The following is a 24,962-nucleotide window of genomic DNA, read 5'->3' on the forward strand; positions in this document are numbered from 1 at the left end:
TTAGTCGTTCAGTTTCAATCTGATTACATTTTTACAACTGAGCATGTTATGCCTGGCTTTTCTTCAAATGAAACGTACGCACTTCATAATACGGCTGATTTCGAGTTGCGAACAATAAAACAGCTGATTAACGCACAGTTCAAATGGGAAACATGCCGAAGAAAAAGAGGCTGCCGACAAGTTTTGAGCATGGAAAAAAGGGTTTCAACCCATTTGAACGATTATTTCGATTGGAATCGATAGAATATAAAGCAGGAAATAAATTTGAACAAACAAACCCGTCATCTGTGTACGTAACGCTGAGAAATTCCTAATAAAAGTGCGGATGCTGCATAGATTGACGAGATTACTTAAATTCCCCTGTGTAGAAAAGGTCCTACGAAAAATTCAGCCCATAAATATTATGGAATACGCAATGAAATTGTCAAGCTTTAATTTAACTCGAAATTGCTCAACCCACTTCTAATGCTCCATTTAAATTTGTTTTCTCTTCCAAAATGGTTCTAAGGTAGGGGGCGACCCCGGCGTAATGGTTAACATCCATACCTCTCACGCCAAAGCCACGCGTTCAAATCTCACCCCCGGACAAGTCACGAATGACCCAAGTGACTATAATAATAAAAAAAAAAGTTCTAAGGTGATTCCTTGAAGAGTCTAAAAATGGTCGTCAAAATGACAGTTATGCCATACCACTGTGACATTGTTCATGAAATTTGAACACCCTGTTTGCTGAACTGGAGCAAAGGTGGAGTTACAGTTTCACTGTTGTATGTTTTGTGAGAGCTGATTTTTTAACTCTATAAATTTCGCTTTCCCTTTAAATTTTACCACTTTTCCATAATATTTAGAATATGTAAAACCAAGTTGTTTGAACGCCTGTGACCTATCTCCAGGATACTCACTACAGTGGGTCTTGAACCCTAGATTGAGCTCAGCAATGGCACAGATTGTTATCTCACAGAACTCAAATGAAAATCTCAAACATGTGATGTTAAGTAACGTCTTCCAACCAACCCAAACGAAAAACTCAAGCGACGAACCTGCACAACAAACAGCGGTACTTCCATACATTACCGACGACAGGATGTATCCAAAAAACAACAAAAACAACCAAATCGAAGCCCCACCTGCGATTTTCGAGCGGCTGTCAATGCGCAAAGTTGGTCAGCACGATGCGATTCACTTTCTGCAAACAACAACTAAATCTTTTGCGTACATGCCGAGCGTTGAAAGTGAAATTCGCACTCATTTGTGGCCGGGCAAGAGAGCTAACAAAAACAAATTTCGCACATCCACACAAACATCTCTGCGGAGGCAAAAGTGTGCTGAGAGGCAGAGGTCTCCGCTTTTCGAACTTCGTTGTCGTCGTAGTCATCGTCATCGGTTGGCCTTCTTCTGTTTGACTGCAGCAGCAATGGCATGGCATGCTAAATGGAGGAGGCTAGGAACGTATGAATGCAAATTTTTGCGGCTTCTATCTGTCACTTCACAACGCTGTACTTACTGACTGCCGCCTGCACCCCACCCGGCTGGAAGAAGCGAATGTTTATTTTGATCTTGTGTTGAGCGCCTTCTCTGCCTGCCTGCATGCTTCTCATTTCATACTTTGTTGAAGCTTTCTCTTTCGCAGAAAATTTCATTTTATTGCTGGAAGGTGCTAAAAGGTTGTCATTCTTTTAACAATAATTACGTACAGTCAGCTGATGGGAAATGTCAACAGATTCGTGTAAATTTACGATTCTCCAATGTTGACAAATTTGTAATTCTTTGGCTCAACTTGGTTTTGATGAGCTTTTTCTTGAGAGGCGGCAATGAAGAAGGAGAAAGTTTTTTGCGGTTCCGGGTTATTCGCCCTCTTCGGTTGAGTACTAAAGTAACTACTCATAGAATCTTGACATACTAATCAAATCCACGCGCAGTTTTACTAAATACCATCTAAAGGAGACTACTTCTAACTAACTCTTTCCCCTTTTTTTGCAGGGTCGTCGAACGAGAACTCAGTGTGCCTTTACCGATTTCAAAAATCATCAAAAAATGGAACAACCTGCTGCAGGAGTACAAGGTACGTGAATTCTTTTCTGCACCCACGGGTAACCATGATTCGTGGTTAAATGTGAAATTCCAGAGTTTGAATCAAATGACTGCGCACTTGGTTTTGATTGTCGAATCTCGGTTGTTTTACTACAAGTTTTACTGGAAGCTAAAAAAAAAAAAACAATTTTTTACTTGCTTACCCTAGCAGCACTTTCTTTTTCGCAAAATGGTTGTAGCAACTCTTATGCGACTTATTTCGGTCACAAGCAAGTTGCGGCAACTTTTCGTGAAGGAAGTGTGCTACTTGGGTAGCTATTGAGATTTAGTGAAACATTTTCCGAAACTCAGCAACCGAACGTTTCATTTGTAGAGATATTATTAAAAATTATTGCCGAGCTGCTTGGCGCTTGGCGGTGCCAAAATTTCTGTGAGTCGGCAACCAAAACTTAGTGTGTGGACGTGTCCAATAAATCGTATAATCGTAGAGTACGAGGACTTTTAAATTTTATAGACTGATAACTTTTTATTTGGATAAGTAAAACCAAGGCCAATCCACCTAATGGTAACATACACTCCTCGTACTGAAAAAAGGGGGAAGTTGATCATTTTTCACCGATGAACCTGAATAGTTTTCCAACCATATGTTTGATACACAAACAAATACCTCTCAAAAGTTTACTAGCAGATGCTTGGAATATTGGAAATACGAATTTGGATTTTAAATTGCATATTTGCTTTATTTTTTAGAATTGAAATTAGACTAAAAATTCATTTTTTTTTTATTCAGGAGTGAAGTTGATCATGAAGCTTTTATAGTTGATTTGAATACGCTGATTTTCTAAGCGTCCGAACACATATGACGTGTTTGTTTATTTACATTTATCTGCTGCTTGCTTTTCTATCCATTCCAATCGACACATGTGTCATGACATAACAGTCATAACACTCACAATCACATTCATCGCAAATAATATTTTAGTTGGGAATGTGCTTGCATTTGTCATGGTGGCGCCACTGAAGCATTGAGCAAGCCACCACATTTCGCACTTATCAGTGATGCCAGTTATTTTTCACGTCTAGTTAGTAGATGTCAGCTCTTGAAAATGATAAGTGGTCAAGGCATCCCACTGGAGACACATACCGTTCCTAATATTACGTTGTACAATGAACACAGAATTCGAGAACAAATCATGTTTATGACTGTAATATTCTATCGACTTTTACCAGTTATTGATGTTCAATACTTCACCAGGGTGTATTGATTGACACATATAATTTTTTTTCTTATGTGTACACATTGAAGTGATGAGCGGTGGTAGAAAGGGCTGTAATAAGTGATGCATTACCTCGTTTAAAAAGTTGTTTCCAGCAAAAGAAAAAGCACACTAGGCAATCAAAACAAATCCCCAGAAAAGTCTAAGCTTCTGAGAATTTTTGCTACGGATCCGTATTTTTGCGGAATTCAATCAATTCTATAGATCTTCGGAAAATTTCATAGAACCGACATCACTGACTTCCATCTGTTTTGTTTTTATTCAACACAGCTGACGCGTTGACAGAACGAGGGCAAAGCAACTAGTAAAAAAATTGCATGCACGAGGGATGCTCCGGTTGCAAAACATTGCTTGGGAATGTGGATGATAGATGGTGCTAGTGCGCATGCAAAATACGCTTGACGATATTTTTTGAAGAATTTTCTTCTAAGAGTTATGTCTGTGATCTATGTCATTGCAAACAATGACGTCAGATAGGTCTGATGATTTGAAATGTTTGAATGAAGCCACTCTCAAGTCTCACGATGGAATTCTAGTGCGCCAATGCATAGCAATCCAATGCTACAGTTGGATATTCTTGATGAATTAAAGTTCATTTCTGCCAGAGTTGCAAAATCTCACGATTGTCACGAGAGTGTACATAGTCAAAGGAAAAGACCAAAGCATAATTCTAGATTCTTAGATCTGGAATTAGGGCGTAACAGCCTTTGTAAACAATTACTTTTCTCGTCGATTTCTCGGAATTCAAGGCACGCCTACACACACCAACATATCCATATCCATGGTGATGTCGATTTGCCAGGGAGAGCCATGGCTTCCGCGAAATCATCGAGAGAAGTCATTGTTTACAAAAGCTGTTACGCCCCAATTCCAACTCTATCTAGAATTAAACGAATCTCACCGTTGACACTCACCACACCAAACCCCGACTGACTTGTTGAGCTATCTGAAAAATCTCGCGTCACATTTCAAATAGACCAATGTAAGATATCCACCATTTTGAGAAAATCGAAGTTGAAGTTCGACAGATTATTATTTCAACTGCAATTAACTACATTTTGCAATACTATTTTTAATGTAGTCAGTGTATAATAATATTCAGAAGAAACGGTAAAATCACAATTTTCCTTTGAATTTCATGCTACAACATAGAAAAAAAACCACATAGGACGTTTTAACAAGTCGAGTTGTACATCGGACATGTTACATTGGAAATTTTTCTCAATGACATAATCAATGAGTGTTACATTGGACGTTTTGTCTACATGATACTAGATTCCCTTTCACAGATTTCAGAGTATAGTACCTAACTTTAGATTGGCCCCATCTTTGGAAAATGAGCACCAACCATGTTAGGCAGTCCCAATGACCGAAGTAACAATCATATACCCATCATTTCAAACTGTACATTGGACAATTTTTGATCAATGATTATCTTAAATAAATGAAAGTAAATTTGGATGGATGTTTTTGTATCACATACAATGATAGAAGAGCAATAGTTTGTATCGCTTTGATACATTGGTCTATTTGAAAAGTGACGCGAGAAATCTTCGAAAGAGTTGATATCTGACATTCGGAACCTGAGTGTCGACTGAGTGACTAGATGATGAGACGTTAAAACTGAGTGAGACACAGACAACATGTAAGGATTTTTGTTGTTTTGATGATCTTGGGCTTCGTTTTTGTGTTATTAATACGTTAAAATCTCAAAGTTCTCCAGATTTGTGGACACAAAAACGCAGCAGCTCCAGGCTTCAATAATATCCGGATAGGCATGGATAATATTACTATCCGGAATGAGCTATCTAGTGGATAGAAATAAACGGAGTCTATCCCTATACAGATTTCTTTCCCTCCGAATAATATTTAAGTTGAAATTATCTGGATAACTTATTAATACCAAATTCATGAAAAATAGGATAATTGGCTACCTAAATATGGAATTAGTGAGGTTGACATAAGAGGTAAAATACCAAAAATAATACCTTAAAAATATTCTACGAATAACAAACTAATAAATAATTTAGCTATTACAATAACAAACGGATAACAGACGCGTTGTTAGATGCCAAAATACCACCGTTTGTTATTTTGAAGGTCTTTTAATACCAATGCAATAACTCTTTTAGGTGTTATTGTCCAAAAACTGAAAGATCCCATTTTGTTTTTTTGGTATTCATTTGATATTTTACAAAATATTTCGATAACTGAATAATATCAAAACAAGGTTTTATACCACAAGCAAACCAAAATCTGTTTTCTTACCACATTAAGATATTCATTTGTTATTGATTAGCTATCGGTTCCTGCTCGGGTATTCTCCATAGGGGTATTCACTAAGCGCATCGTTAACATATACACTGTCGTAAAAATATCAGGTTCCATTTAAGTGTAATAAACGTTTACGCATTTACCAAGGTGTATACGTTTACGATGCGCTTTGTGAATGAATTTTTCTATCCGTATAGTATCCGGAGTAATCCGAACAGTTTATGTTTAGAATAGAGATGTTTGATATCAAATGTGTACCCATCAATAGGGGTAATGTAGAGTCCGGAAATTGATATCCGACACCATTTTTAAATCCAAGATGGTGGTTTCTGGTTTCGTGAGAAGCGGGAAATACTGTCAATTACCCATCAATATGGGTATTTTTTGGAATCAGGGTGATGTCTAGCGGTAGGAAATTGATATCCGACATCATTTTTAAATCCAAGATGGTGGTTTCCGGTTTCATGAAAAGCGGGAAATACTGTCAATTACCCATCAATATTGGTATTTTTGAAATCGGGGAGATGTCTGGAGGCTCGAAATTCATATCCGGCGCCATTTTGAAACCCAACATGTTGTCCATTTGGTTCAGAAATAGTGGAAAATACCCTACAATATGGGTATTTTCAGAGCAAGGCACAACGTGTATGCGTCGAAAATTTATATCCGACGCCATTTTGAATCCAATATGGCAGCGATTGGGTTCAGAATAAGTGGCAAATACCCTACCATATGGGTATTTTCAGATCGGGATCGACGTGTAGATGTCAAAAATTGATGTTCGACGCCATTTTCAAATCCAATATGGCATTCATTGGGGTCAGAATAAGTGGCAAATAACCTACAATATGAGTATTTACGGAACGAGAACAACGTGTAGATAACGAAAATTGATGTCCGATCCCATTTTGGAATCCAATATGGTGGCCATTGGCTTCAGAAAAAGTGGCAAATACCCTACAATATGGGTATTTTTGGAAAGGGGACGACGTGTAGATGCCGAAAATTGATGTCCGACGCTATTTCCAAATCCAATATGACGGCCATTGGGTTCAGAAAAGCGGCAAATACCCATCAATATGGGTATTTTCAGAACGGGAACAATCGGTAGATGCAGAAAATCGATGTCCGATGCCATTTTGGAATCCAATATGCTGCCCATTGGGTTCATAAAATGAGGCAAATACCCTACAATATGGGTACAATCTCCCCCCAAAGAACGCAAACTCGGTCTACAAAAAGTCCATTTACGTTGGTCTTGAGTGATTCCACTTACTCGAGGGCATCGCGTAAATGGAGTACACGTAGCATATGGGATTTGACCTAATAAGGGTCAATATGGAATATCTCGCGATTCTGGACATATAGAAGGTTACTGTCTTCCGGAGTTGTTCAGTAGATCAAGACCTAATGGTTGGTGGACAGAAGTTCGGAATTTTCTCACTTCACGGCGCTAGTGTGTTTGAATTTATGATTTCCTAGTTTGTCTTGAAATCCTTGCCATCTAGAAAGTTGCTGCCTTTGGCAAAGTTGTTCAGTGGATCAAGACCTTGATTTTCAAAAATAAATTAGTTGATAATTCGGCAACTTCGTCCTGCTGCTGTATATGTGAGATGTTCTTCGTGCTTTATAACAAGAACCTGTCATTCTAGGAAAATATAACCTAGCAAAATATAACAAATCCGCCCTAAAATATTGTTTGCTGCAGGAGACGACTTCGAGCAACACAAAAGACCAATGTGGAAATTAGTCAAGGAGAGTCGACTTCGTCATTCAGCAATATCACTTCTATCATTCCTTCGTGTAGATAGTGCGTGTAGATAGTTGAAATTAAAATAACAATCATATTTGGTATGGCTGTAAAAAATAATCAATTGTTATTGTAATAATCCTATGATAACTTTGCCGAAGACTGCAACTTCCTAGATGGAAAGGATTTAAAGATATCACATAAAAAAGAAATCACGAATTCAAGCATACTCGCACCGCGTAGTGGGAAAATTCCGAACTTCTGTCCATCAACGATAAGGTTTTGGTCCACTGAAAAACTTTACCCACGACAGCAACTTCCTAGATGGCAAGGATTTCAAGATTTCACGTAAAATAGGAGATCATCATTACATTTACACTTGCGTCACGTTGTGAAAACATACGGAAATTCTGTCCACCAACCATTAGGTCATGATCGACAGAACAACTTTGCCGAGGGCAGCAATCTCCTAAATGGAAAGGATTTTAAGATATCGTATGTTTGCACCATTGAGCAATATCAAAATTAAAAAAATTCTCAAAAATTTCGTTTCCGAGTTTTTTTTATTTATTCAAGTGGGGGATGTTTTTCAGAGTCTTAAACTATGTTAATCATCGATCGGTGCAATTACGGCCTCCGCACGCTTCCGGAATGCACGGCAGGTTCTAATAATGTAGTCTGGATCCATTTCTCTCCAGGTACGGGTCAATGTTTGTCTGAGGCTTGCTGTACTCGGGAGGCGTTTAGAACAGGCCTTGGCCTTCATGACGCGCCATATTGAGTAATCCAGCGGATTAAGATCGGGGCTGGATGGCGGCCACATATCCTTCGCCCAGAACGGAAGATGTTCCTGCAACCACTTCTGAGTGCGGTTCGAAGTGTGGCACGGAGCCCCATTTTGTTGAAATACAACATTTGGCTTCGGACCGTACTGTTCTTTGATCCACGGAAGAACATACTTACTTAAAATCCTGATGTAGACCTCCGTGTTGACCTTGTCACCTTCTGGAATGAACACCGGATCAATTTTTTTTGCCATCGGAAGCCACGAATCCAAACACTATAACGCTAGCAGATGCTTGGTCAGATACACGTTCTTGTGCTCGTCGGCCACGTCTTTTACCGGAATAGAACTAATATACCGGTCGGTTCTGGAATTTGAAACATGCTCTCGTCGGTGAGCAGGATAACCGGATTTTTTCGCTTAAGGAAGTTCAAGATTTTCTTGCATCGTTCGACTCGTAGCTCCCGGATGCGGTTGGAAATCATATGAGTTTTTTTTTTCCGTGCCCTCGACTTGTCCCCGCAATCTTCCTTCCGTGCCGTAAAGTGACTGATCCCGTGTTCCTTTGCCATTTTCCTAATTGAACGCACTGGATTCACCCGAATCTTCCTTTTGATAGCAGCGATAGCCCTCGGAACCCGAGCTGACCTCGGACGACCTATGGCCACCTTCGCGGATAGTTGTCCTTTCTTTTCTCGGTCTAAAACCCTTTTGACGGTTCACCGGGACACTCCTACGGCGATTGAAGTGTCTTTTTGCGACATTTGCGCGTGGGACAAATCACGAATACGCTGCCACTTCGTCATGGTGCAACTGTCAAACTAAGTAAATAATTTTCTTTTATACACAGCCTACCACGGTATGGACTATAGGTTACGTGCATGCAAAGAAAACCAAGGCATTGTGTGCACAGGTGAAACGGGAACCTTATTTGTACGATGGTGCAAACATTATCACGCATACGGTACATGAAGACTAGTGCCGCGTAGTGAGAAAAAAATTCCAAACTTCTGTCCACCAACCTTTAGGTCTTGATCCACTGAACAACTTTGCCGTAGACAGTAAACTTTTTTTTTATAGTCACTTTAACACTCTTGGGTCATTCGTGACTTGTCCCGGGGTGAGATTTGAACTCATGACTTTGGCGTGAGAGGTATGGATGTTAATTACTTGTTTCGTACAGGAGTTTCACTCACACAACTTAACCGATTGCTTCACCTTGGTAATCCAGCTCATTGGGTGCGGTTAGCGGTTTCCGCCGTCGTTCAGACTTATTGTGAGTGCCACGAAGTAAGGGTTCGATTCCTGCTCCAGCCGGTGGAACTTTTCGCAATCCGAAAATTTCCCTACTGGTGTACTGGGTGTGGTGTGTTGTGTGTTGTCCGTCGTCTAGTGTTAAGTGTTCAGTCTGTGCAAACATCTGGTTAAATACGGTGCCAATAGTCTTTTTCGTTTAAAATTTTTCTTTGAGTTTACGTTATGAACATAATGTTGAAGCACCAAGCTTGCATGGGCTGCCTAGAACCTATTTTAAAAATACAGCCTCATAATATTTTGAGAGTTTTATAATTAGTGCGAAATAAAATCCTCAGAAAATCCGCTGTGAACAAATTTGTGACAAGTTTACAAATTTGGTAGAGAAGTATAAATCAAAACTAATGGAAATGCATCAATAACTAACAACAATAAATGAAAATTTCTTAAATAAATTAACATTTCTTGAAACATTTTGAGTTGTATGGCCCGAAGTATGATAAAGAGCCGGATAATTTGGATCGAAGATTTATAAATTGTGGTGATCAATCCTTGGTTCAGTCACGTCTTTCTCTGTAATAGCCGCTGCACCACAATGGCTTCTGACTGACTCAGATCGATCGTTAAATGAAGGGGGTAATTTTCCAATTTTCCACCCCATCTTTACGATCGCTCACATACTGACAATGCATCAAAAAATATTCTTCACCTCCTTTATGGTCGCTTGGAAACCCAGATTTGATCGGATGAAAAGTGAAACTTTTTTCTCCCGCGTTCCAAGACCCGCAGCACTTTGGCTTCCTTTGGGCTTTCATGCCAGCAACCATTCAGAGCGCTTCTCCCATTATTAAATCTCATTTGCTGATAAATTTTCCAATAAAGATCCACGCGAGCACTAAAAATGAATTCATACGGCTCTGAGCTGCAGCTGCTGATGTTGCCTGGTACTTTTGATGAATCCATCACCGACTCCGCAACAACGTGTAGATTAGAGAATAGACACACAAACAAAACACAGACTTGATGCTGCGGCTTTCAGACAGAAAACAAAAATGGAAAACTGCACAATGATATGGCAATAATGAAGCTCCGCCGACTTCTTCGAGAGGGTGAAGAAAATTAAATTTTTAATTTAAGACGGAAAAACTTCAAGCAATAATGGGGTGAGATGAGAATTTCTCTACTGCAGAGTGTAGCGGCATCTAATGAAGACGACGACGAGGCAAACGTCAAGATTAACTGTCAGTGATAGACGCATACAAAGCAGGGCGCAAAAAGGGAAAACATGGGACAATTTTTGAATGAAGTATCATGGCTTACGGGGCAACAATGATAATTGTTTCCTAACGCTACCCACTAGTGGATTTATTAAAAAATTCCAATCTGCTGGGGAAAAAGGTTCAGATGAAGATGCTGCTGCTGTTGGCTTCTCATTTCAACTGGTTGTCGACCGTTCAGCGAGCTTCAAAAGGCCGTGTCGTTAAATGAAATCGGAAGATTTTTTGAGCCGAATTGCTTTGAAACCGGTCAAGCAGATCATCGAAAACGTTTCAAACATCCAGTAATTGTAATCTACAAAATAATTCCCCTCAACAACACCCATGAAGATGATTCCATCTTCACTTAAAACCATTAACAACTATTTCTCTTAAACATAAATTAGTTTCATTCCTTCAAATAGCTGCAATCGAACCTGTTACTTTAATCCTGTTATACCCATAACTTATCAACCGTTCGCAAATCAACACAGCAGCGGGAACGGCAAGCGGTGTCTATTTTCCTAACGGATCCCTTGCAAATCAAAGCCCGGTTCGCGCAAGCAAAGCAAGCTCTTATTCTCCTCCTCTTTGGTTAATTAGGCCCGACTCAAACTAGAACCATTACAGTCTCTACATCTCTCACGCACTGTGAGAACGGTTTCTTCTGTTGTAGTCGAGCTTCCACTAACCGAACCCTTAACAAGCCTGAATCCAGCTCAGAAATAAAACTTCTACGATATGTGTTTGTTTCTCACGAAACAAAAAAAAAACGCAGTCTTATTTCTTTTTGAAAAATTTAATCGAACCTTAAAAGTTCCTAGAAACTCCCATCGATTCACCTGCCACTAGAAAACAAGGCAACAGCAATAAAGGGCTCATTTTACCAACACGTGGTGCTTGTTGTCAGCCGTCAGTCGGATCAGTAGGTAGTGGTTCAAATTTTCGAACCATTACTCAATCAACTCGCCCCGTGTGTTCGCCAAGTTTTTCGGCGGTGAAGATGATGATGAAATGATTGCGCTCGCTTATTAATCTACCATCTGCGCTGACTCGAAAGCTTCTTTTTCACTCCATCAACCCGATTTTGGCCAAACGCAGAAAAGCAAGTCAGCATTAATCAGCGCCATCGCAGCAATCGGAGATGCATTCCCCTGCGATGGCCGGTCTAGCAATCAAGCAAGTGCGAGTGAGTCATGCACTGGTTCGAGCATTGCGCTAATGTATCCGCATTTGATTATTCTTTAGCGTGCGCTTTCTCTTCACACCGTCGTTCGTCGTCGTCGTCGTCGTCGTCGTCGTCGTCGTCGTCGTCGTCGTCGTCGTCGTCGTCGTCGTCGTCGTCGCTTGAAGAGAGAACATCTTTTCAATCGGCACGTATCCAGGTACGAACTCTACCAAAGCGAGAGCTTTCTTCGGCCGAACTTTCTTCGGCAATTCTGCGGGGTTTTTCTCCTCGGCTATTTCTTTCAATTCAGCTGCCAATTTGTGATTTTATTCGACACAATAAATTCTGCTACTCTCGAGCGAGCGCGCGCTCGCTCGCTCGCACTACAGGTTATCACTGATTTCATTTTCTGATGGTTTCTTGCCATGTTCTTCGATTCGTTTGTTCGTTTCGGCCATTTTCCGATCACATTAATTAATCTTTTTGTTCGCGCTTTCCTCCTGCTGCTTCCTCCGTCCCGGTGAATGAAATGGGAAACGAATCTCCAGCTTCTTTTCTAGCACTTCTGGGAAGAGATGTTAAGCCGTTAAGTGGCTGCTGAACAGGGCCTTAGGAAGTTGCAATTTTGCGCGCTGCCCGCGCGCGTTTTGTGAGTAAATTAATTAGTTTCGATCGCGATTAATGAGAATCCCCGCCCGAAAAGGTGGCTGAGTTCGAACACTATCTTTTAGAGCGATTAGAGCTACGCGGAACGTACGTGATTCGAAAGTTAATGGTATGTCTGACCTCCACTAAGGGTTGATTAGAATACTTTTAAAGTTAGCTAGTACAGAGTTTTTTAAGTCTTAGATTATCTGACTTTGTATACTGTGTGGCAAATGCAATGAATGTTTTATGAACGACCATTTTGAATAGACTTAGACTATCAGACATAAATTTGGACCTCTAAATCTAGACTAACAAACCAACCAGTAACGTTACATACCTTTGGTTGATACTATACTTTATATGCACTATTTTTTGCATAATAACATGCATCACCAATTTGGTCAAAGTTTAACCTATTATGCGTTTTCGTTTTAGACTCGCATTCAACCGGACCCGAACAAAAAAGACGACTCAGTAAGTTCATATTTTCATCATTTTATTCAAATCTACCATCATTGGATTACACATGTGTAGCTACACTTCAATGCATTCCAACTAGACCAACTGTTCTATCGAATGATATTCTCCCATTTATATTCTACGATCAAAGTTTTGAAATCTTTAGACAAATCCTGAAAAACATGAAAATTTGCAATTTTATAAGCTTTCAAAAACCTGAACAAACGTTAAAAATGGGATCTCTAGAAAATTGCTAATCCCTAAATCTAAAATAAAAATAAGTTATTAAAACTCCATATTCGTGCTCTAGAAAATTCAAATTATAACCAAAGATTCCGACTAAGATAAACTTATGTTGAGGTTGGTGATTGGCTATTCAGTCTTCAGGATGGTTCGAAAGTTTCGGTGTTTGGCCATTAGGCCAAATAGCATCACAAAACGTTTTTGGCAACACACAATTTTTGTCTTCTTCACTTTCTAGAAAATCAATCCAATCAATTCACTTTTAACTACAATGTGTAGAATCGGAACCTACCTTACTCAAAATAAACCCAAAGATTTAAGTAAAGTAAAGGAGAAAAGTCTATACAACTCTCAAATAATGAAAAATTCCCAAAGGCTTGGTAGCCATCATAATGAAGTAATGAAATTAGGTTTTGTGTGAATGACAGTGATGAAGACTGCACATTGTAGTCGAAATGTGCATCTGTCATAGATACCAAAATCAATTAAATGGAAGATAATCTTTTTTACTATTTAATTTAAGCATTCCGCCTTTGGGAATTTTGCATTATTAGAGAGTTGTCACATAAAGTTGTATAGATTTTTCTCTTTTACTTTACTTAAATCTTGGTTTTTTAGTTAGGTAGGTTCCGATTCTACACATTGTAGTGATCTTGACATGTTTACCTAGAGGATGAGTACTTAAGGGGGTTAGATTTTGACAAGTTCTTTAGAGGGAATAACACTGATGAAGACTGCACATTGTAGTCGAAATACGTATCTGTCATAAATAGATACCAAAACTAATTAAGTGGAATTAAATGGAAGATAGCCTTGTTTGCTGTTTTATACGATTTAAAGTACTTCATTGCAACATTAAATTTGATGACTGACATATGTTCTCTGAACTAATTTCTGGAAGCATTTACTTGTGTTTTATACAAATATTATCAATGATCCGTGATATCGAATCTTAAAGTGATCTTCGCCAGCGCCATATTTCATTCAGGCTCTTTGGAACTACAAGTGGTGAAATGGACCTTTTAAAGTGAACTGCACACAGCAATGACCAATGTCATCACTTACTCACACATGAAATCTGCCTTGACCAACCTGAAAGAACGCGCCCTTACCCTAACGGAACCAAAGGGCAGGTTTTTGCACTTTGAAAGCTAATGAATTATTTCGTTAAGCTGCTGCATTCATTTTCCATCAGATGTCACTGCTGTTGTTGGCGGTGCCATCTATCGGAAACTAAACATAATCTGTTTTCCGTTAATTGTTCACAGAGGACAGTGCAGTGGTACCTCTCATTTAGATTGACATTTGAAGTCCCTACTCAGTCTGCACGCAAAATAGCTCTCTCTTCAAGGATTTCCCACCGATTGCTATGAATGGGGCGGGGCAGAAAGTACATATTGTACAGAATATGTAAAAAAGGAGGGACTTTGGATGTTAATCAAAATGTGTCAGGTACTCTACTTTGTAGTCTGTGAGAGCGAAATCGCAAATAGAGTGTCATCAAAATACATGGCATGTTGAGAATTTGAACTAGTGAGAGCAAATTTTCTCTCTCAAATTTGAATTTTTTGGCTCTCTGGGGATTGGTAGTAAAGCAGGTACAACTGTGTTTATAGTTGGGTAAAGAAGAATTGCATTATAACACACCATCGACTGGAAATGCTCTCGCAACGTGGGGCTTTAGGTAGTGATGAAAACGTCGCTAGAACTATTCCACAGCCGCAGTCAGTTTATGAGCAAAAGAAGGACGCACATTTTTTGCCTGTAGACTTGGAGACATACTTCAAGTCTCCGCGTACATCGTACGGGTTAGGCAAAAGATGTGCGTCTAACTTTAAAAACTGTCGCATTAATGGCCCTTCGCTCATTTTCAACTTCTATTCAATTTTCATGCTGCCGTACTCTAACAGAACTATACACCTACTCTCTTCTAAAGATCATTCTCTAGCTAATAAATTATCACACTAAAGCTTCATGTTAGCCATGTCCATGAAATGGCAATATTAAGTTTTCATTATTAAAAGATCCAAGTTACATAGCTTTTGTCCAGGCCAGGGGCCTCTTTTGCTTTCTAGGGATTGATGATCTTCGAAGTTTTTCGGGATGTGGTGGTGTGATTTCAAGTCCAAAGAAGTTTGGAATTTGACCTAATACTATGAGAAGATTATTTAAGCTAATGAAAATTAATACTCAACCTCTCAAAATCGATGTAAGAGGCTTCTTGTTCTGTGGAATTAGTTTCTGGCATGAGGAAACTCAACATGACTAATTATTTATAATTGAGGTGTACAGTGACCAGCAAAATTTCATTTACAAGCTTCATAATGGAAGATCGATATAAATCTCCGAGAATATTTTACTAGAAAAGGTCAGAGTAATGGTCAACTGTCACTAGAAACTTCCGTTCCCTGATACTCTTAGAAATAGACAGTTGAAAATTGTGATCAGAAACGGGTTAATTTTTCATCGCTGGTGTTTAGTATTGGCCAACTTCATAGTTGATTCTATTCCGACACTTCCATGAGCGATCGTCTAAGGGATGCAGGAATCTCTTCATCTCTTTTTTTGTCATGTTACTTAGAATTGTTCAGAATCCTCAATTTGGGATGACTGTAGTCCTCCCTGAGATTGTCTAGAATCTCCATGGTATTGTACGGAATCCTTTCTGCGATTGTTTGGGATCCTCTCTGGACTGTCATGCGTGCCCCTCAATTTTTACTGAAATCTTCCTTTTGACTGTCGAGAATCCCTGTTCGGTTTCCCAGAAGGAATCTTTTCGGATAATTGTCTGGAATCACCCCTAGGCTAGTTCGGAGTCCCTCCGGAGACTGTCATAAATCCCCTTTTCGATTGACTGGAATCCTTCCAGAGATTGTCCGAAGTCTTCTAGGGATTGTCCAGAATCCCTCTGGGACTGTCCTGAATTCTTCATGTGATTATCTATCAGAATCCGTATTATGTGGTTGCTAATGTTGCTACGACGCTTACTATGATCCGAGCAAAGTCTGAGGTCAAATTGAAATCTAAATTTGATGTTGTGATTTCACTGATAATGATTGCTCAGGTTGCTATCGTTTTGATCGGTTAAAATATCAATCCTGTGACATCACATTGAAAACTATTTCTGCTATCAGTGAGAGCAAACTGAAAACTCAATTTGATATCAATTTTTCCTGTTGATAACAAAACAAGTATTCAATTTGATGTTATGCTAAGGCAATGAAAATAAACCCGCAACAACATATTTTTGAAGAGCCAATGTACAGAAAATGAAAACAAAATTTATCAATTGCATGAACTGAAAGCAAATTAGTATTTCAGTTTGATGTTGATATCAAAACTTGATTTCAATTTGTTGTCATTTTGAGGCTGGACTTTGCTCGGGATGCCGCACACGGAAACGTTTGAGAACACTGCACACGGCAAGGGGTAATCAACTCTGCACACTGTGTCGAAACTCAGCATGGCACACTGTTCGGCACGCTCGGCAAGTATGTCACAAACAATTTTATATAAAACGGCAACACTGTTGAGCGATGAAGTTTTTTCTAATCGATTTACCCGTTGCTAAGGTTTGTTTGTTCCCAACTAAAAAAAATATCCTTCAATACAGGTCAATGCTAGAGATGGAGTGTGAATAATCTACACACCAAAAAATTCTGAATTTAACTGGCGATGTAAACATCCATGCATGCAAACATTCATACATGTAAACTTCCTTTTCACGTAAACTAACAGCTTGCAAGAAATGTTGCAAACAAAAGAGGACAGTTGCATACAATATATGAAATACTGCATGACATGTCTCATAAATTTACACGATCTATAATCTAAACTTGTATGATTTACGACGCTCCATTTATGTGCATCATAGTAACGGAAATTTACACCACTTTTTTTAGCTGTGTACCGCTAATTGTTTATAGGAATCAGATCATCGGCCTTTCGCTCTGTTATCAGTTCGGAAATAGTAAGGATTTTGAATGAATCATCATTCAATTAATTCTACGCATTCAGATCAGGAATACCTACTCCGTAAATAATATTTCCATTTGCATGAATATTAACATCCGCAACAGCATTCGCACTGCAACATGCAAATGTTATGTGGATGTGACAATCGATGAACCCAGGGGCATCCCGTAACCTCACTTTTTGCCTGTGCACCAATTTTCAAAACCAGACTTAAGCCATATTCATACTCGAATTGGTTGAAAAATACACTTAATCTTAGAACTAGCTTATTCAATATCTATACATTAGCAAGAGATATTTTGCTAATTGTTGATGTTTTGCGAGTTGGTGTTAATTGGAATAATTTGTCGGATTGTGGCTTTTAACTGTGCCGCAAGTGTGCCGCAGATGTGCCGCAGGTGTGCCGATTGTGCTGGTCATAGAGCAAGCTGCGATTTTTTGTAAAATACCCATCCCGGAAACCCGGTATTTCTGACACGGGTTAAACCACGAGGGCGTCCGTTAACACGCCAACATTCGTGTAGCAAGCGTCCATCGGTAAAATACCGACGACCACCGAGAGACCACCGTCGATCACCCGATCGAGCCCCAGTGCAACATCCGTCGTGCCATACGGTGACAACCGTCGAGCACCGGCATCCACTGTGAACAGTCCGTTCATTCGGCACCGAAAAACCCCACCCGCTGCAGAATCCCGTCATCGCTGGCCAGCAATCTACACACCCACACTACAGACATAACAAGTGAGTGAGAAACGACGTCCACGGAGTACGGACCGTTGAAAAACGTGCAGCAGTGGAGGCAACAAACTGTCCAAGTGCGTTTTGAGGAACGCCGATGGAATTCCATCAGGACCCGGATTGTACGACGAATTGAGTTTCGAGGAAGCCCTGGAAAAAATCTCGGGATTGATGTCGATTCTGCTCATGGTTTGGCCAGAGAGTGGTACGTAACTGGCAGCCAGTTGGGCATGGTCGTCACTCAGTCACTCGTCCGTGAAAAAACTAGCAAATTTTTCAGGGTACAGCTGACAGATATCATGCGTAGATGAGGACACGTTACAATTATGTATCATAGACGACAGCAGACCAGCTTCACAAACTTCCAAACTGTTTGGGACGTGACTTAAGCTTTCCCTGCAATCTACGTCGATACTGAAGAAAGCACCGTTTCGCAACTCGTTTGTATTAGTGATTGATCGTGACATAGTGACGTTGAAGGGATAGTTTGCGGTGCTTTGTTAAGTTCCTAAGAGCGGTTCTCTTTCTGGATTCTAGTCAACGAAATTCGCTCGTATGCCATGGTGGATGGATCGTATGATCATGAATCATTTTCGGAACATTAGAAGACATTGGAAATAGTTTGAGTAGTGGACTCAATGTCAACGGTGTCCAATAAGTCGTCCCAATCTAAACTGGAGGCGATACTACCATGGTCGGCGTTGCGAAAATCGTAAGAAAAGGTGGCAGGTGAATTATTATAATCATGCATCAGCTTAGTACTTAACGTCATTAGTAGCGGCGGGTGGTGACGATTCAGTCTCACCAGAGTAGTGGGCGCCTTGCATAAGAAAGGAACTATATCCTGGGCGATTACAAAACAAAGATCCAAATTGCGGTTGTGTTCCGGTTAATAACATGATTAATTTGAGAAAGAGTGGCTGAGCTGTAACTGTCCAGAAGGAGCGAAGCGTTAGAATGGATGACAGAGTGATTCATATCAGGATAGAGGGAAGGGAGGTTGAAGTCACCAAACACAATAACTTGATCGGTTACTTTAGCGGCATCCAGAACAGAGAAAACTGATTAGCAATGCGTTTCGCCCAGTTTTATCGACATCCACACCTGCTCTAAATATATCCAAGCATTATTTTCGAGTAACCTCGCTTTAAACACAGAATTTACAGCCACTAAAACACCTCCACCTCTAGCTTTCTGGCTATTGGCAGCATTTCTAACCATGTCTCCGTAAGAAAAATGCTGTCGTAGCAAAGATCCGAGGTAGCTACGCGAAAATCGTCGACATCACAGTTGATACCACCGACGTTCTGGTAGTACGGCAGTTGGCAGGACGGATGCATGGACATGGAATCAGGCAAAGGAGAGGCTGAATCGTCCCCCGACCTACATCTACCCTTAGGGTTGAGACGACTATGCTGAGCGCTGGCTGGAGTAAGCGTGACTGAGGCAGAGAAATCGGGAGCTTCCACAGAGCTATCCAGGTCCAGAAATAGTAGAGGTACCGTAAGAACGGTGTGCAATTAGGTCCGTTGTTGGGTAAACAATTTCGGAAAATCCCGTTTCTCGACTCAAGCGCAGGACCAGGATATCTGCTGGCGGGAAGCGTTCGAATGCGGAGAGTGGAAAAGGGGCTTCCTCAAGGCGAGCGACAAGATTGCGTTCCGGTATCCGACTAGCAGAGGAGGCTCCGAGAAACCAACGAGCACATATAGTTTCTTTGGCACTGAAATTCGGATCTACATCAGGTTCCGAAAGGTCACAATTACAGTAGTACTTGCCTGATGTAGCAAGCTGGAAGGCCCTCAGCCCAAGTTGAAGTTATATGTGTTAGTGAATCTGCGTTTTTCTTCCCCGGTTTTAACAGGATATTTGAATACTATCGTGGATGGCATTACATTTGATTAACTTCATGTCACCGGACTTGAACAATCATCGACCTGGTGGTTTGATGCGGTGTAAGGAGCTTGGTGACCTAGTAAAGATCGTTTTTGCTTAATGAGCAGTAGATTTTTCGTTCAATCTAGAGACGGTGTATAATAGTCAGGCAAAGAGTGAGTCCAAATCTAGCTATTTAACTGTCAAACCGTCTACATATTGTGCTAAGTATATAAACATTATGGTGCCAAGAATACGCAACGAAAGGTATTGCAATAAATATAATAATATTTTAGAATATGTGATCATAAACACACCGTCTGCATAGCATGTTCATTGGACTTCATACGTGATAGGATGAAATATGTGATTTTGAGTTATAGGGGAATATGGATGTAATGTCGGCCTTAATGCCCCTAAATTCAACAATCGACTAAATTTTCAATAGCGACCAAAATATCCATTAGTACTGTTGTACAATGACGCGTTCATCTAGATAAAATTGATAAATAGCAGATTTTTAGCGATGGGCCCAATCTTAGATCCATAGGCCAACATTGGAGCCATTTCCCCTAGTTGGTTATTGTGATTGGCCCGGTGATGGAACCAGCGTCGAAAGCGAAAATCTCCTTAATAAAGACAACCAACCTATTGTGATTGGGAAAATTCATTGATTTTGAAATTTAATACGGCTGCTATGATTTGCTTTTGAAGTTAGTGGACAAAGGCATTTCCAAAGAGAGCTAAATTTTTGCCACACTCATATATCAGGTTTGAGTGTGTGTAATCCTTGAGGCATCAAGTCTCCCCTAACTGAGTTTTCAGCTTAAAATCAAACTGAACATAAAACTAAAATAAACATAATGGTCCCAAACCGTTGTTTAAGCACAACGTAGTTTATGGACGGATCAGACTGCACAAATTAAGTTCCTCTTACGCATCATTCTTATCAGTCGGTCACAGCACCCGATAGAGATCTGCCGATCGTTATCAGAAATTTACGAACAAATTACAAATTTTCTACCTATTCATCTTCTCGCTTTACGAAGTAAAACCGATAGGAATATCCCAAATTAGATTAGTCTTTATTTGGAATTTCTGTATTTGGAATAAACAACAGTACACATCACGCCGAATACCGTTGTGACTTATACTCGATGGAGAATAAAATTATGTCGTTCTAACTTCTTCTCATAAAATCAAACACTTATTAAAAAAAGAGAAAATAAACAAACAAAACAAATTGTGTACATTGACCCAAGAACCGTGACAGTAACATATCAGGGAAATTCAGAGCAATTTACGGCAATTTATAAAACTTCAGGAAAGCTTCGAAAGCTTCATGGCTATTTCAAGAACTTTCGATATTCATAGAAGTTTCAAAAACATCAGCCATGTTCTGTGAATTACAAGAAAGATCAAAACTTTAGGAAATTTTAAAGAGCTTTAAGGGTAAGTTCTGAACTTGTTTTTCCTTGATTTGTTTTCCGTCGATCTTGTTTTCCGTGCTGAGCTCCAATGCAACCGACCCTACCTATCGAACCATCAACTCATGAACCGAGGACCCACGGCTTTACTTCCCGAAGGAAGGTGTGACCAGAGATATTAAGCCTCAGAACATCCCGGCGGCACCGACTGGGATTGAACCTAGGCCTGCTGAGGTGAGAGGTAATCACGTTTACCACTTGGTTGACAATTTCTGAATCTTAATAAAGCCCACCTAATCGTAAATGACACTATCAGCTGAAGCGGCCCAGGCTCAACATAATTCCGATTGCATCTGGAAATATTTACTGTTAGTATGAAATCAGAGTCAGACCTTTCTAGACAGGCACGCGTTGTAACGATCGCTGATATGATGCCTAACAAACGTTTCCACCGCTCTCCCAATCAACATTGCTAACGACGCGTACCACAAAGTAGAACTACTGTGCGTGCCCGATGCGTTTCACTATCTACTCTAGTTTCAGGGGGCCCAAGCCGAGGCCAGAGGCAGCTGCCTTGCCGTGCGTTGGCTCTACGGTACATTTCACCGCCGAATCGACGTGTACTTTGGAACGGAATTTATCCTCCCTGACTAATAAATACATCGTAGGTTCGTAGGTAGGCATCTGTTAAAAGACGGTTAGCAAACGGCTCCGTGGCGATACGGTACTTTTGGTTTGGTTGTAAGCAGCTCACTTGGCCGCCGGGCAGCAGAGTACTGAAATTTTCTGTTTTACGGTGGTGAGTTTCAAATTTTGTGAATTTAGCTGAGACTGCGACAAAGCGATTCGATATGGTTCGGCGCAGCTGACCTGCTTTGTAGGTCAGTTTCTGACGAATTTCGGGTGGGCAGAAGTGAAGCTTTAACGACCCCGTGCCTGATAGTAGGTTAGCAAATTTCTATCAAAAGCTCATTGCACCGTGACTTGGATTATGGATGTTAATCGCGTATAGGATGATGGAATATCTACCGGGATGTAGCCAATACGAATTGAGTAAAAATGAGATAACATCGATTCAAGCATTCAGTAGCTTTTAATAAAAAAAATATGAAGTATAAGCCACATCTCTTCTCTCCTGATCCAGCAAACAGGCAACGCACTTCCCGTAAGTTAACCCGAAGAGGTGACCCACAATTTCAACTACCGTTTCTCAGCCACTCGCTGGCAACGCAACGTCTGCGTACACCACATTTACAACTTTTCTTCACGCACCAGCACCCGACAGTAGGTCACTTCCCATCGTCGGTCGGTCGGTCGTCCGTAGAGCACTCGTCCGCAAAGCTGGTTCTAAGATAACGGATTCTGTTGAGAATATTTACGCGTCGTTTACTTTGTGCCTCCATTCCGTCCATCCCGCATCACACCACCGGTTCGACATCCGCTCAAGTTCTTCTCCAAAAGGGACTTCTAAATGAGATGGGAATTGAGATGATCTGGCAAACAAGAAGAAAATCACAAATAGCGATACGGGGAGGATGAAGCTCATTTGAATGCTATACGTCGTCGATTGGCAGAGAGAGCTCAATTTCGGCGGAACGGCGGAGGATGTAAAACCGAACAATAATGCCACGGTCTCTATCCGCGGGGTTTTGTTTTCCGCCTCTGGTGTAAACTTCACCCCGCCGAAACAAAGAAGACTTCGGAGAAGATTGGAATCGTGGGACTCGAGGTAGATCATCTTTCGAGTCACCACAATTGTTGGATGAATAGCAACTGCTGCTGGGCGGGAGAACACCTAGAAATGGCGGAGAAAGAAACACCCGAGCACCAGTTAAGGTGTGATTGTTTTAAAAAGCTTTCCGGAGGCTGTCTCAGAATATGATAGGAACTGGCCACAATGGTCCATCAACGGTTTTAATAGTGTGAGTTTTTGGGCTGAATGTGAAACGTGATCGCTGATTGGGTTTTATTGACGGGTATTGAGGGAAATTTGAATTGCATAGATTTGAGCCGGTGGCCCCCGTTTTTTTAAGTTGGACCAGATTGGTCTGAAACGGTTCTGAAGCAGATTGCAGTCCAAAGTGGCACTGATTAGGGTTTACACTGTACGGGGGCTAAATGTGTACCATTTTAAACAGTATCGAATGTTGTTTGTTTATTTTTTCGAATCACTTACGGGTAGAAATTAGATTTGAAGGGACTATATTTAATTATAAAAAATCCTATTAAAACTTCAATAGGAAAAATTGGGATTCTTTTTAATCTTATATTTGAAAATGTTAACTTTTTTGTATATTGAACGCAATGTACACTAGGGTTGCTCAAAATAACACATTTTCAGGAAACCTGAGGCTCACCCTCCAAATGATACGAAAATATATATTTTTGGCTGCATCTCTGAAAATTGTGATTTAGAGGTAGAACCGATGATATTTTTTTTTAAATAAGTCGATTTTTCATATTCTTAGCAAAACAAATATTTGAAATACATCGAAATTTAGTCAAACCTAACCCTTTTATATGTTTAATACATTCCTTGAGGTCCCTTTTATTAGAAAAACTTTGTCACAGCCTGCTAGATGCTCCATTTTTAAGATTTATTTTTTTTATAATTCTCAGAAATCAAGATTTTTTCGTTGCATGATGACATTGAATCATCAAAAGTGGGTATTATAATAAGACCTAAAGTATATTTTGTATATTTCCTTAAAATATTTACATATTTGCAATACCAATACAACCCTTCAAGGATATAATTTATTGAGAAATAATCGAGTATGTAATGAATTAAAAATTATCTGAGAGTTATCCCTATTTTTACTACTTATAATATATGTGCGTAGATCAAACTCCTTCAAGATTCCAGTCAATCGAAAGTAAATTGGGATGCCTAATTGCGGAAAAAAATTATTCACCACCCATTTGTTTATTTCCGTACTTAAAAGTATGGAAATTTGCAAAATAAAAATGTATATATTAACGAAAGTTTAGAAGATGCGCAGAAGTTTAAAAGTTGTCGAAGATATTTTAACAAATTATCATTGGAAACATACAGTTTCAAAAATACCATCACATCTTTGATATTAGATAATTTATTTGCGCTAGGCGTGAGTCATTTAATATCTGGACGCACTGTTTATTTTACTGCAGTGCTCCTAGCTGTCGGATCTGGAATGTTTTGACAGCAGTTTCTTTTATTTATTATCAAACATGGTCTACATGATTTAAACGTACAAAAACTTAAACAACTATACTAAATTGCGATTACGTAAACGACATTTAAATGTTTCACAGCTAACGTTAAAGTCAAACAAGTGGAAAACAGAGTAAAAATGTTACACATAGCACATATTGGTTCGTTTTGACCGTAAACTGTCCGGTGAAAAGGAAGACGGAGGAAGTTCGTGGAACGAAGAACTCTCGAGGTCACGTTCAAATTCAACTTAGCCAAAATGTTCGGGGAATCAATTATTCCGCAAAGTAATTTTCCAACAAATACAGCACGCATGTCATCTCTCCTTTTAGCCAGTGTGTCCAATCCTAAAAGCTTGCATCGGTTTTCGTATGGGGGAAGTACCACCGGATCAATCCAGGGAAGAGTTCGAAGCGCAAACCTAATGAACTTCCTTAGTATAGATTCAATCCGTGCTGACCAGATGTCAGTGTAGGGGCTCCAAACTACCGCCGCCGTCTCCAGGATGGAGCGTACAAGCGCATAATAAAGAGATCTCAAACAATACGGGTCACGAAACTCCTTTCCAACTCTCATGATGAAACCAAGGTTTTTGTTCGCTTTAGCAA

General features: G+C 40.0%; 1 protein-coding gene across 2 annotated transcripts in view; it reads left to right on the forward strand.

The window, feature by feature from the left end:
- Positions 1 to 24,962, forward strand: part of LOC135706938 (probable serine/threonine-protein kinase cdc7) — a 163,477-nt gene that overhangs the window by 69,784 nt on the left and 68,731 nt on the right. The window contains exons 3-4 of one of the 2 annotated variants that reach the window (XM_065228623.1): positions 1,981 to 2,062; positions 12,878 to 12,916. In XM_065228623.1, coding sequence (XP_065084695.1) covers positions 1,981 to 2,062; positions 12,878 to 12,916 — 121 coding nt within the window. The remainder of the gene's footprint in view (positions 1 to 1,980; positions 2,063 to 12,877; positions 12,917 to 24,962) is intronic. The other variant, XM_065228624.1, reaches the window with a different exon arrangement.

Source organism: Ochlerotatus camptorhynchus, unplaced genomic scaffold (assembly GCF_037179485.1).
Source record: "Ochlerotatus camptorhynchus isolate MF236.1 unplaced genomic scaffold, CSIRO-AGI_Acam_v1.1 ptg000298l, whole genome shotgun sequence".
NCBI lineage: Eukaryota > Metazoa > Arthropoda > Insecta > Diptera > Culicidae > Ochlerotatus > Ochlerotatus camptorhynchus.